This window comes from Bos javanicus, chromosome 27 (assembly GCF_032452875.1).
Source record: "Bos javanicus breed banteng chromosome 27, ARS-OSU_banteng_1.0, whole genome shotgun sequence".
Classification (NCBI taxonomy): Eukaryota; Metazoa; Chordata; class Mammalia; order Artiodactyla; family Bovidae; genus Bos; species Bos javanicus.
In genome coordinates, this window is record NC_083894.1 from 31,240,796 (window position 1) to 31,253,332 (window position 12,537).

Genomic DNA, 12,537 nt, shown 5'->3' on the forward strand with positions numbered 1-12,537 from the left:
TAAAACCTTCCGTTAAAAATAAAAAGTATTAGTGCTTATTACAAAGAGTTCCTTTGAGGAGGAAATGACTTAATCCATGCAAAGTATTGGATATCTACGTAAGTGCTCCATTTGTGTAAATAATAATGTGTGTGTGTGTGTGTTCACATTATTACTCTAGTAATGGGATTCTTCCTGTTGCAGAAAAAGTAGGTTTTCCATTTTCTCCAGAAGTATTGACAAATGACACTGTAGATATTTTGTTAAAACCTTTCCTAATACATCTGACTAATATTTCTTTGTAGCAACTAGTTCTGAGTGGTAATTTGAGACGTGCTGTAAGCAAACAGCTTACAAGAACCCTAACAACATGGCATCAAACCAAAGGGTCAGCATCCTTTCCAAGAAACATCTCATGAGCATTGGGTTGGCCAAAAGATTGGTGGAACCTTTTGGCCAACCCAATAACTGAATGAACAGCTCTTGATTTTCCAGTCTTCCTTTGCAGATGGGGTTTAGTTCTAAGGAGGAGACAGACCAGGTGATCTCTGAGGTCCTAAGTCCTAAATTCTGTGATTCTAGTTAAAAATAACTCAAGGTGAATGCCCAGGAGAAAGGTCTCAATGATCCCCAAGTGAGAAAATCATTCCACATTATACTGACAGTTTCTCTCGTGTTATGAAATAGATGTGTCCTAACAACTGTGTTAGAAAATAAATTTTTATAAAGCAGATTCTAAGTTGCCAACACACACTTAAAATTCCTTCCTCACTGGGGGAAAATAAATCCACCACACACACTACTGGACTTTACAGCAATCTACGGATTCCAGGGTTATCCTCCTGGTCCAGTCATTCTGGATCAGTGATACTTGTTACCAGTCAGCATTCCCCTTGCTCCTTATCCCCCCATCCCCAAATTAGCAGTTTTGCCCTGTTTTTTGTTTTGTTTTTAATATGAAGTAGAGGGACTTTGCTGGCAGTCCAGTGGCTAAGAATTCGCCTTCCAGTGCAGGGGATACCAGGGGTTCCATCTCTGTCGGGGAGGTAAGATCCCACAGGCCTCGTGGTCAAAAAAAAAAAAAACATAAAACAGATTTGCAATATTGTAGCAAATTCAATAAAGACTTTAACAATGGTCAAGATTAAAAAAAAAAACTTTTAAAAAGTTCATTTAAAATATGTAGATCATATTTTTCAATAACGAATGCTATCCAGAGTCCCTTATGGTCAGGAAGTTTCCAAAATGTAGGCTTCTGTCCTATCAAACAAACTCTCTCCACTTCATTAGTTCTGTGTATTCCAGACCCTACCTCTCTCTGCAGTATATTTATTTAATCAGAGCTCAACAAAACCCTAGGTAAGAAATATTAGTCTGGACTAGAGAAAGATTTAATGTCTGAGATCATAGAGTGGACCAACCATAAAAGAAATGGCAAGAACCCAATCAGGGAAGTGATTTAAAACAGAGTAATCTACTCTTGTAGAGAATTCAGTGCCCTCTGGGGTGTGCTGAGCAAAGTGAATTAATATAGACAGAGGAAACATCTTTGTTTTGATCCTAAGTTTCCTCCTTAAAGTGACAAATTAAATCCATGTGTGTCTTCAAGAGCACTGAGACGTGTGATCAAGAAAATGACGGTGGCATGAACATCACCAAGATGCTTTATCATTAACCCTGGCCTTTCCCTTTCTCTGGAGAATTATATCATCCTGAGAAGAGCCCGGGGCCTACCCCCTAACCCCTATCCCTAACCCTAGCGTGCAGGGTTAGCATGCAATGGAATAGAAAATTACCATGATCATTTATAAAGGGTCAAATGATCATGGGGTAGCGAGAAGGGCTCTGAACTGGGAGTCAGGAGTCCTAGGTCTTACTTGTTTTGTTAAGTAGCTTGTGGCTTTGACAGATCTCTCTCCATCCCTTGACTTGTGTCCATAACTATCAGACAGATGTGGGGCAGGGGGTGGGGGTGGATTTTGAGCTAGGTGATCTCTAAGATTGATTTCAATATGAAAACTTGATTCTAATTTTCCATCTTAAATGTAGCTTTCCTATACATGTGTGTATGTATGTATATGTAAATGAATTTCATCTTGTACACATGTGTATGTGTTTTATACATCTATATGTATAAGATAATAAATACCACTGGCAGGTCAGTGCTGTCAGATATTTGCTTTTTACCAGTTTTGAGGAGATAGTCTAGTTCAATCACACCTAAGATTAGCCATTTGGATGATGACCATGCAGGCTGATGAGGGGACATCTTTTAGATCTGAAATCAAAGTAACCCCTCTCCTATCCACAGCAAAGTGGATAGCCAAATTGACAGCCTCTTCTAGGAACTGAGTCATCAAAGCAGGTCTCTAGCATCTACTCCATTCTCTTCAGTGAGAAGCTACAATGTCTTAGGAAATCCTGCATAAATTAGGAAATTTGGAGACCCTGACTTTGTAATGCTTGTAATTGAAAGTCCATAAAAGGCTGAGTAGCACTCATCCATTCAATAAATATTTATTGAATACCTACCATATTCGCTGGTGGCTCAGATGGTAAAGAATCTGCCTGTAATGCGTGAGACCTGGGTTCAATCCCTGTGTGAGGAAGATCCTCGGGAGAAGGGAATGGCAACCCACTCCAGTATTCTTGCCTGGAGAATCCCATGGACAGAGGAGCCTGATGGGCTACAGTCCATGGGGTCACAAGGGGTCAGACACAACTGAGCAAATAACACTTTCACCATATTCCCTTTACTGGTCCAGGCACTGGGATGGAAATGATGGAAAATACAGACTCTAGGTGCAAGTAACTTAGAGTGTGGGCTTCCCACGGGACTCAGTGGTAGAGATTCCACCTATCAATGCAGGAGACACAGGATATGGGTTCAATCCCAGGGTTGGGAGGATCCCTTGGGGGAGTCCATAGGGTTGCAAAGAGTCAGACACAGCTGAGCACACACGCAACTTAGAGTGCCGTGGCAGGTACGTGTTGGCTGGCGGAAGGATGAGGAAGCTTGAAAGCGAAAGTGACAGGCGCTCAGTCATGTCCGACTCTTTGGGACCCATGGACTGTACAGTCCATGGGATTCTCCAGGCCAGAATACTGGAGTGGGTAGCCTTTCCCTTCTCCAGGGGATCTTCCCAACCCAACGATCCAACCCAGGTCTCCCGAATTGCAGGCGGATTCTTTATCAGCTGAGCCACAAGGAAAGCCCTGAGGGAGCTTAGAATAAATCTACTAGTCAAAGATTCTCAATTCACAATTTCTTTTCCAACTTTTTTTTTTTCCTAAGAGATGACTGATGGCCTATGTATATCAGTTGCTAAGTATTTCTTTAGCAATTAGTGAATAGCCATCATAATAAACACCCTCCCAAATCTTACCACCACCCCTAATCCATTGCCTACACTGACCTCCCTGTGACCCAGCAACTAAAGGGACCAACCCAGACACACCATGACCCTATGTCAGGGCTGGTGCTTATTCTGATAGGATGCTTTCAAATGATTTTTTAAATAATTTGAATAATACTATTGCCTGACAGAAAATGGTCACCATGAAATTAATCAATAATTTATCCCCTTAAGCTTCAGTTACATACTCTGAACATTTTTGTTTAGTTTTCAGTGAATGCGCACGTGTGTGTATACACATGCATATTTTTCTGTTGTGGATGGGAGCAAGGGAATCAAAGCAAAATTTATAGGATGAAAAAAGGATTTTAATATGCAGCTTCCCTTGGAGCAGAGTTCAAAACATCGCCCTTTATCACTTTGAGGCCAACTGCTGATAAGAAAGTGTAGACACGTGCTTAAACGTCTTTGCAGTGACCCCAAAGCATGTTGTACTCTGTATATCCAGCAAGAAAACACACTAACTCACACAGAATCAGTGGGAATGGATAGGACTTTATAACAGAGGTGGTAGGAAATTTGGAAACTGAAATGATTTAGTTCAAAAATGAAATATGCAAATGCTCCCTGGAAGTATGGTCATTATGGATACATATTTGTCTGAGTTTAGGAAATACAAAAGATATTCCTTAGAGAGATGTCAAATTTGAAAAAAGAAAGAGGGAGGAAGACAGTCACTCATGGCATGTGAATCTTGTGCTTCAGCTGGGGTGCGATTCTGGAAGGTCTTTGTCATCAGAAGTCACATCCATGAACTGTTTCTTAGAGTACTCAGCTGACTTCCCCAAATTAATATGATGAGATCTTGAACAGTTCTTTGGTGGAAAATATCAATAGAACTGATGTTCATTCATTCATGTACATCTCAAATCTTACAGGTTTTTATTCAGGTGAGGGTTTTTGCCATTCCAGTCCTGGACTTTTCTCTAATTACCCAGCTATCTCTGAGGAAGCCAGCAATTCCTCTAACAAGACAAAACCACCTGGGACAGCCTGTGAGGACTCTCTCAAAACCTCCTATTGTCTATACTTGTCCTACCTGGCTGGATGTGCTCAGAATGCACTTTTTAAATTTTCATTTTGTATTGGAGTAGATTTGGTTAACAATGTCGTATCAGTTTCAGGTCACATCAAAGTGATCTGGTTGTATATATCCATGTATCTTTTCTCTTCCAGATTCTTTTCCCATAGGGAGGGATAAATTGAGAGGTTGGGATTGACATATAGACACTGCTATTTGTAAGATAGATAACCAAAAAGACCTACTGTATAGCACAGGGAACTCTGCTCAAGAGTTCATTTTAAAAGGGGCAGCAGATCTTATGATGGTCTGTACAGGCTGGAGAGTGGGGAGAAGAAGCAAGAATTGAACTAACTGAAGTAACACATGGGGTAAATACAGTCACCGAAGAGTTCTTTCTGAACAGGACCTTAAAAAAAGAGAAAAACGCGAAGTGGAAATTAAGAAGTGAAAAGAGCAAAAAGAGAGACGTGCTGTGCTGTACACTCTTGTAATTTTGCTGTGTTTCCCATCACCGGAAGAGTTGAAGAGTTTCAGGGTGTTTACAAGAACTGGTGATGTGTTCCTACGTGTCCTAGAGCCTTAGTGAACTTCCAGCGTCCACAGGAGAATAAAATAGAATGTCTGCTTGTCATCTTCAGGGTCTGCCTGACACACTCAATCGTGGCAATATTGCCAATGCAGAGCAGACCTCGTGTTTATCCAATTATCTGCCAGTAATAACAAAGCAGGTCCACCAGATCCTGGGATTTCCTGCAACTTCAGAGAGCATAACACTGCTTCTTAATTAATGTCTTTGAGGAAGACAGAAAGCATGTGGAAATGAAGCACAGTGATAATCAATAACTTCTTTTCCTCCAATCAGTAATCAAGCAAATAGCATGTTAAAAAATTTTCCAGCATTCTAATATGAATATATTCAAACACATAAGAGTCTGTATCACCTAGATTCTACAATTAGCATTTGCTGTATTGCTTTGGGCTTCCCAGATGGCACGAATGTTAAAGAATCTGCCTAACAATGCAGGAAATGCAAGAGACTTGGGTTCAGACCCTGGGTCGGGAGGATCCCCTAGAGGAGGGCATGGCAACCCACTCCAGTATTCTTGCCTAGAGAATCCCATGGACAGAGGAGCCTGGCGGGCTACAGTCCATGGGGTGACAAAGAGTCGAATACGATTAAAGTGACTTAGCACGCACACATGCATATTGCTTTATCATAAACCTGTTCCTCTATCAACCCATCTTATTTTTGATACATTTCAAAATAGATTGTAGACATAGGTACATTTCACTCTTAAACACTTCTGCAAGCATACAATTGATTAGAGTTCAATATCTGTTTCATAGTCTTTTTGTTTAACTTTTTATTGCACACTGGAGTATAGCTGATTAACAATGCTGTGATAGTTTCGGGTGGACAGCAAAGGAACTCAGCCATATATATACTTGTGTTCATTCTCTCACAAACTATTTTCCCAACCAGACTGCCACAAAACATCGAGCAGAGTTCCTGTGCTATACAGTAGGATCTTGTTGGTTATCCGTTTTAAATATAGCAGTGTGTACATGGCCACCCCTAACTATCCCTCCCCTCCACCCATCCCCCCTAGAAACCAGAAGTTTCTTCTCTAAGTCTGTGAGTCTGTTTCTGTTTGATAAATAAGTTCATTTGTATCATTTTTTGTAGATTCTGCATAGAAGCACTATCACATGATATTTGTCTTTCTCTGACTTACTTCACTTAGTATGATCATCTCTAGCCCCATCCATGTTGCTGCAAATGGCATTATTTCATTCTTTTAAATATGATTTTCCTCTTCAGAACCCATAACTAATGGTGATGACAGAAGTATAAAATCAAATGAACACTTATGAAGTACTGTATTTTGACAAACCTATGCTTGGTATATTAGTGACGTTAAGTAAGATAAACTGTCCAGAGAAGGGAGAGATGCCTTTGAACAGAGTAGTAATCACCAAAGATTTCATGAAGGAAGCAGGAACTGATCTATGCATTGGAGACAGGACATGTTTACGTAGGAGGTTTGGAGGGAGGAGGGCATCCAGAGGCAACAGCTTGGATAGAAGCACTGAGAGTTCATGGATTGATCAGACGAGAACATGGATTTTTCTTGAGGTGCGGTGGTAACTGAGTCATATTTGGTGGGGTGGGACCAGTTAATAGAAAACCATAAAGGTAGGCAGATAAATTGGCCACAATTCGGAGGCAATGTAGATTCATGGTAGATTCTTGCTTAATGATGCTAGACAACTATTCCAGCAAATGACCTAGCCAGAGAGAATGGGCAAAGAAGACTGACTCTTCCACAGACTTTAGAATTGGCGCTAAATAATTTGTGATTACAAAGATTGGAGGGTCAATTAAAATAAAATTGAATTCAAGACATATGTTGGGGAGGGGGGTGGTGAAAAAGGCTCCAAAGCCTTCATCAATCCACATGGTCAATGAAGAAGGAAATAATAAAAGTGGTCTTTGAAGATGAAAACAGGGGGCATGTCTGGTTTAGTGAAAAGAATGGTGATCATGAGCTCTAATGACATGTGTCAACTGTTGCCCTGAGGAGAGAGCTATGCCAGGGTCTCTCCTGGTGGGTATTTGGTCCACACAGAGTGGCTTTGATGGCTGAATCTCAAGAAATGTGTATGGTGTACAAAACCCATAGGAGCCAATTTCAAATAATCGCAAGACACAGGTTTTGAGGGCAGCCCCTTGCCCAGTCTGTGGTTGGAGACTGAACACTCCATCCGCATCTGTCATCTTGCGACATCTCCGCAGCGTAATGGTCCACAAACCCACTCTACACACATGGCATCTCTCCTCGGTCTTGCTTGCTCTGATCTGGAGGATGTGGGCTGCACGTAGCTGGCCATGTTTGTTCCCTGGCAGAGAAAGGATAAGACTGGATGTGGGTGGATAGGTAGGTGGGAAGGTAGGAATGCAACCGTAAATAGCTTGTAAGAACAATGGATACCATGGAAATGCTTTGGGAGCATCCTGTATAACAAAGGGAGCCAAAAATTAAAGAAAGGTGGGAAAGAAATGAATCACCACCAAAAATAAAGAGGTAGATTGTTCTCTCTCCCTCTCTCTGCCTCTGCGTCTCTTTCTCCCCTTCCCTTCCTTTCTCTTATGTATAAATATGCATATACACCTCTACACACATACTCTCACCACACACATAGTGAGACACAAAGCAATATTTGCAGTACATCACTGAGACAAAAGCAGGCTGCAGAACAATATATAAAAGACAGTTCCATGTCTTTGAGGGTAAAAATGATCAATTATTGTCGATCAATTTCATGTGGTTTTCTGCTAATATATGTAGAAGCATCTATGTGTGCATATCATTTTACACATATAAAATCACAAGGGAAAAAAGAGCTTAGACTTGTATATATCATTTAGCATAATGGTGGTTATCTCTTGATGGTGGAATTAGGCGGGGTTTTCTTGCACTTATCTATTTTTTTTGATATAATAACTGCAGTAACTATAAATAAAAAAAAAAGTTTTGAAGAAAGCATAACAATTTAAAATGCTATTAAGAAACACTTTTTTGCTCTTTAGCTTTTACATCTTTAGCAAAATCATTAGAAGACTGAGTTATAATTCCTTATTATCAATTTCCATTTACCCAGAAGATATTCTTGGTGTATATGTTAGACCCTGTGAAAACTGGTAGGATTTCCCCAAACCACAGATCAGCTGCCACTGGCTCAGAATTACATTTCTCTGCCTCTAAGATCCTTCTGGACCCATCTGTACACTCCAGCTGCCCCAGAGCCTCTTAAAGAGGCAGAGAGGAACCAGAGTAGAGTACACAGAGCCTTGGATTTTATTAGGAAGTGGGGGTGCCCTCAGTAATCACAAATACACAAATCCCAATTAATTAGAAGTTCTTGGAGGATGGCCCAGGCATGGGTATTAAAAAACAAAAACAAAAACCTCCCAGATAATTGTAATGTGCAGCCCATGTGAAGAACCACGGCTTTCATAGATTAATTTACTAAAGGGGTCATTTGAACCATGGCCTTGGAGAGAGGTGAAATTAAAACACGATTTGGTTGACCAAGGCCAGTAGCTGCATGGCCCTGAGCCTTGTGAGAAAATAATTATGCAAAGAGAATGAAAGGACATGACCCGTGAGGTGGGCTGTTCTTGCATAACACCATGAGGTCTGGGGGCGGATAGTGGGGAGCCCTCGCTGGAGCTCACGGTAGAACAATCTCTAATCAGACATTTCAAGCTAGGAAAACGGTCTCTGAGAGCAGCTTGCTGATGAGATACTGGCATTTCACAAAGTACAGCAGAACCCAGTGTTGATGCTGATGCCAGGGGACTAAAGCCCTCGTGGGCACCAGTGACTTCCAACCTTTCCCATGAGAAGATGCAGGCGAACACATGTGCCAGATCTTAGCATTGCCACCAATGATAGAGAAGCAGCCATTTGAACACTTAACTCTGTTTCTGAAATTCATTTTATGTGGATTTGTATGGAATGTCTTTGGTAGTTATTCTAAAGATTTATAGGGGTGGAAGCTAGGGCACATGGAGGTCTTCTTGTCCCTGTCCTTTTTATATATCAGAGTAAAGTTGCAACTTGCCCTTGGTGCCAGCAAGCAGAGGCCAGGAGTCAGCACACATTCCTTTTGTGTTTGGGGGTTTTGGGTTTTTTGGCTGCGCCGGGTCTTAGTTTTGGCATGTAGGTCTTCGTTGCAGCATGTGGAATGTTTAATTGGGGCATGTTGGATCTGAGTTCCCTGACTGGGGACTGAAGCTGGGATCCCTGCATTGAGAGCGCAGAGTCTTAACCGTAGGACCACCAGGGAAGTCGTTAGGCACATGTTTCTTGATGTGTTCAACTACCCCTGAAATTCACTAGAGTTTCTGACTTGGAGCTGTGCCTGGTTCCCATGCAGCAGCACGTGGGTCACTTGTGTCCTCTGAACGAGTATGATGATCATATTTATAAAGTTAAAGTTATAGTATTACTTATAAACTACTATTTATCAATGCTAAACATGTGCTAGCCCTCTGCTTCATGGCTTCCGGGTTCTGTTCAATCCCCGGATCCAACCTTTAAGAACCTTATTTCTCCCACTTTACTGTGGGGAACACTGAGGTCACAGAGATAGATGAAGACAACCTGAGACTTCTGATCCCGAGAGTCTGCGCAAATCCCACTGCCAGTGATGACGACCCCAAAGCTGGAGGTCGCGAGGTCAGAGAACAGTGTGGTCCTCTGTCCGGGGTCCTTAACCTTGGAATTTTCATCCCCAACCACACTTCTCATTTTTCAGAACTGTACCAGGTAGAACCACCCCGTTTTTGTTTTTGTTTTTACAGCTATATTCAATGTATTTTTCCTAAAAGTAGTTATATATCTCACCTGTTTTTAATTGATTTTCATTTTGCTACCCGGCATAATCTTCATTCCTGTGGTTTAGTGGGAAGAAAATACTGTTAAGCGCAGCCAGAGCTCCGAACAGCTGTTCTGCATGTCTCTTTGAGTGGCCCTAGCAATGCCTCACTTTCAGATGTCTCGGCCTTGGCCTGCCAGCAGGGCTGTGCCCATGCCAAATGCTTTCCGATAGCGTGCAATAAGCAAAAACTGAAGTCAGGTTAAAACCACCAAAGTCGTTTTATTCTGATTCTTGAGTGCATTAGCATCTGGACCTTGGGAGTTTCCACCTGCTCTCAGGAAAACTAATATGGCATTGAATCTGTGCAGTCAGGGAAATGCAAGCTTTGGGCTTAAAGAAACCTGACTGTGTAAGAATCTGATCATATCAATTTAAACAAATTATCTTTTGTGAGGATTTTTTTTTCAAGATTTTTTTGAATGGGCCATTTTTTAAAGTCTTTATTGAATTTGTGACAATAATAGTTTCTGTTATATGTTTTGGGGTTTTTTTGGCCATGAGGCATGTGGGATCTTAGCTCTCTAACCAGGAATCAAACCCACACGCCCTGCCCTGGGAGATGAAGTCCCAATCACTGGACCACCAGAGAAGATCCAGGATTTCCTTTTTAAAAAAGATTGGCCAGAAATCACCCTTAGTCAGTGAACTGTCCCCTTACTGTAAAACAAAACAAAACAAAACAATGGTGGTCCATTTGCAGAAGTAGGATTTACACACAACTTTTAAAAGCTACCTCCATCACAAAACAGATGGCAAAATACACAAGAGTTGTATCTGAAACACATGGCAAGGGTTTTCTGTCAAAATCAGTCTTTAGGGCAGGAGCGGGCTAGGGTAAGAGATATTCCATGAAGGATTTGGAGCCTAGCTATGACTGTCTGCCTGGGAGGGGTTAAGATGCAGTCAGCCAGATAATATTTACAAAGTTCTCAGATATGTAATGTGTGAGATTTGATTCCGTTCAAAACATAATCCAGAATGACAGTGTCTCACCCTGCTTGGCTTGCCTTCAGGCTAACAGGGGAAGGAGAGAACCCAGGGTGACCTTTCAAGGTCCCCTACTTGATGGCACTCTCTGAATGTTAGCAACAGTCCCTGTGCTTGCCATCTGATGGGGTTCCATCGACACCCTAAGAAGCCACCAGTGAGAAGGGTGACGCACCCTGCAGATCCTCTGGAATTTAACATACAGTCTGAAGTGTAGTCTTCCTGGGTTTCTGCCTGGTGGTAGAGTCGTGTTGGCCTGGGATGGGACCAAGGGCAGGGCAGTGGTCAGTGGAGGGACTGTGGTGTAAGGCAGACAGAGTCCCAGGCACCGTGTCTCCAAGTGATTTGCAAGATGACTGCGAATTATTCAGTGATGGAAGATGGCAGGAAGATGGTGGATGAAGAGACGTGAAAAGAATATATGGATAAATATAAGGATAAATATGTCTAGCTCACTTTAGAAAAGATTGAGTGTCTCTTCTCTGTATCCATCTCAGCTGACCACTGCCCTGCTCAATACCAGGATCAGAAGAACACCTTTCCATTAAGATCATCCGCATTTTAACAGATAATTGAGATCTGAAACAAAACATAATTTCTTAAAAACAAACCTTCAACACACTCACTATACCACATCTATACCCAACAAGAACAGGAAAAAAAAAAAAACAGCAGAGTTTGGAACTATTTACCTAGGCCATGGTAACTGCAAACCAATGCGGGATCCCTTTAAATATTTATTCATGATTCATTTTTCTACCATCATATGTAGTGAAATGCATTCCTTACCTGAGCAGACTTCTGGCTAGATATAAAACAGGGCAGGCTGCAAGCTCACTGCTCTCATCATGCTGATAAGAATCTGGCAAATGCAACAGAGAGAAACTCTAGTAAGCCTGAGGGAATTTTATTTTAAAAGAATGAAGCAATCATCCTAGAAAAAATACTGCCAAAGAGAAAAAATTTTTTTAAATTAGAATGAAAAGGAAAAATAGGAACAACATAATCCATAGTGTCTGCAGAAAGAAAGTGTTTCCTTTATAGAGGTAGACGTGAAGGGATATAGAATATATATCTGCTCCGTGTGAATTTATTAAATGCAACTTTCTTTTTTTTTTTTTCTCTTTCTTTTAGATAAAAAACCTCTTCATGAAATAAAACCCCAAAGTAAGTTATTTTTCCTCTTGCGGATATCATTTGTTCTCATATTTGCTGCTTTACTGTTATATTTGTTTAGAAGCCAAACAGAATTGCAGTTCCTACGAAAGATCCAGGGCTCTTGCAGGGAGGTTTCTTCTTGTTGGGTTTGGAGTCACGTATCAGAGGTTAAAATGGAAAAGAAATATGCACACCCCTCCCCTCCTTCAGATTAAATCTCTGCTTTGATTCTGTCCACTGGTAGCAGTCCATTTCTCTACAGATGTCATCTAGGACTCTTATTTCTGAGATTTATCTCATTAAAATTTATAAATATTTGTCAGTACAGGCTTTCACAAGAGCAACCTTGGACAGTAGCCTGATTACAGAACTTTCCATCTAGGAGTGGAAGGGGGCGCCTGAGAGATCAACCCTGAAATCCATGGCAACTGATTAGATTAAGAGCCACAGTGAAATAGCCAGGAATTGAACCTAATGGGGGGGGAGGGGTAGATGCTGGCTGGAGCTCTCTGTCTACTGGCTTGC

General features: G+C 41.4%; 1 protein-coding gene across 1 annotated transcript in view; it reads left to right on the forward strand.

Moving 5' to 3' along the window:
* The window catches only part of UNC5D (unc-5 netrin receptor D), a 643,560-nt gene that overhangs the window by 522,959 nt on the left and 108,064 nt on the right, over positions 1-12,537 (forward strand). Inside the window, exon 8 of the mRNA XM_061404454.1 lies at positions 11,989-12,021. Coding sequence (XP_061260438.1) covers positions 11,989-12,021 — 33 coding nt within the window. The remainder of the gene's footprint in view (positions 1-11,988; positions 12,022-12,537) is intronic.